Source organism: Orycteropus afer, unplaced genomic scaffold (assembly GCF_000298275.1).
Source record: "Orycteropus afer afer isolate SDZICR_OR568_19922 unplaced genomic scaffold, OryAfe1.0 scaffold00993, whole genome shotgun sequence".
Classification (NCBI taxonomy): Eukaryota; Metazoa; Chordata; class Mammalia; order Tubulidentata; family Orycteropodidae; genus Orycteropus; species Orycteropus afer.
Genome location: NW_006922580.1, coordinates 89,074 through 89,974, shown reverse-complemented (window position 1 = coordinate 89,974; position 901 = coordinate 89,074). Strand labels below are relative to the sequence as shown.

The 901-nt window shown below is 63.0% G+C and overlaps 1 protein-coding gene across 1 annotated transcript in view; it reads left to right on the top strand.

Annotated features, from left to right (window-relative positions):
* The first annotated feature begins 527 nt into the window (after window positions 1-527).
* Window positions 528-901, top strand: part of INTS6L (integrator complex subunit 6 like) — a 62,950-nt gene continuing 62,576 nt past the window's right edge. The window contains exons 1-2 of the mRNA XM_042783382.1: window positions 528-638; window positions 772-849. Coding sequence (XP_042639316.1) covers window positions 528-638; window positions 772-849 — 189 coding nt within the window. The remainder of the gene's footprint in view (window positions 639-771; window positions 850-901) is intronic.

Sequence of the window (901 nt, the reverse complement as noted above, 5' to 3'; positions counted from 1 at the left end):
GTCCTTAACTTTTCGCCTTACCCCCTGCCTAGGTTCAAACTTCAACTCCCAGGGTTCGCCCAAGTCCCTCCTCTAGTTCTGTCATCTAATGAATATGCAAATCTCACATAATTGGCAGCCAATGGCGCGGGTCCTGGTCACATGGTGCCCATGATAGGTGAGCAGAGAGAAGTTGTGTGGCGGTGAACAGAGACGGCTCTCAGTCTGGGGGAGCGCTCGAATGAGCGAGGACGGATGCTTGGGCAGTGGTCCCGGCAGCGGCAGCGGCGGTGGCGGCTGTAGTGGTGGCAGAAGGAGCGAGGAAGGGGGAGGGCCCCAGGGCTACACACGCTCCCACTCTCAAGTTCCCCGGGAGGGAGGGGCGGTGGGGCTGCAGACTGCAGCAGCAGTCCCATCTGTCGAGCTGGGCTTCCCTCTGCCTCTTGCTCCCTGGCTCGGTGAGAGTTGAGGGCTCTGGTCGCGGAGCAGGGCAGTGAGGACTAGAGGGCCAGGCGAGCCGGGAGCTGGAGCCAGGGGTGAGGAGGAAGATGCCCATCCTGCTGTTCCTCATAGACACGTCCGCCTCTATGAACCAGCGCACTGACCTGGGCACCTCCTATCTGGACGTTGCCAAAGGCGCTGTGGAGTTATTTCTGAAGGTAAAGGGAGGGTAGGGGAGAGGCGGGGAGAGCCCCTAGGGATGGGGCGGATTCAGGTGCTTCTGTAACGTCCGTGTCGCCCCCTCCCTCTTCCCTGCGCTCATCCCTGCCCTCCGTCATCCCTGCTCCGCAGCTGCGCGCCCGCGACCCGGCCAGTCGCGGAGACAGGTACATGCTGGTCACCTACGATGAGCCCCCGTACTGCATCAAGGTAAAGGGGCCTCCGGGGCGGGTGGGCGCGGAGGGAGCAGGTCGGTGGGGCA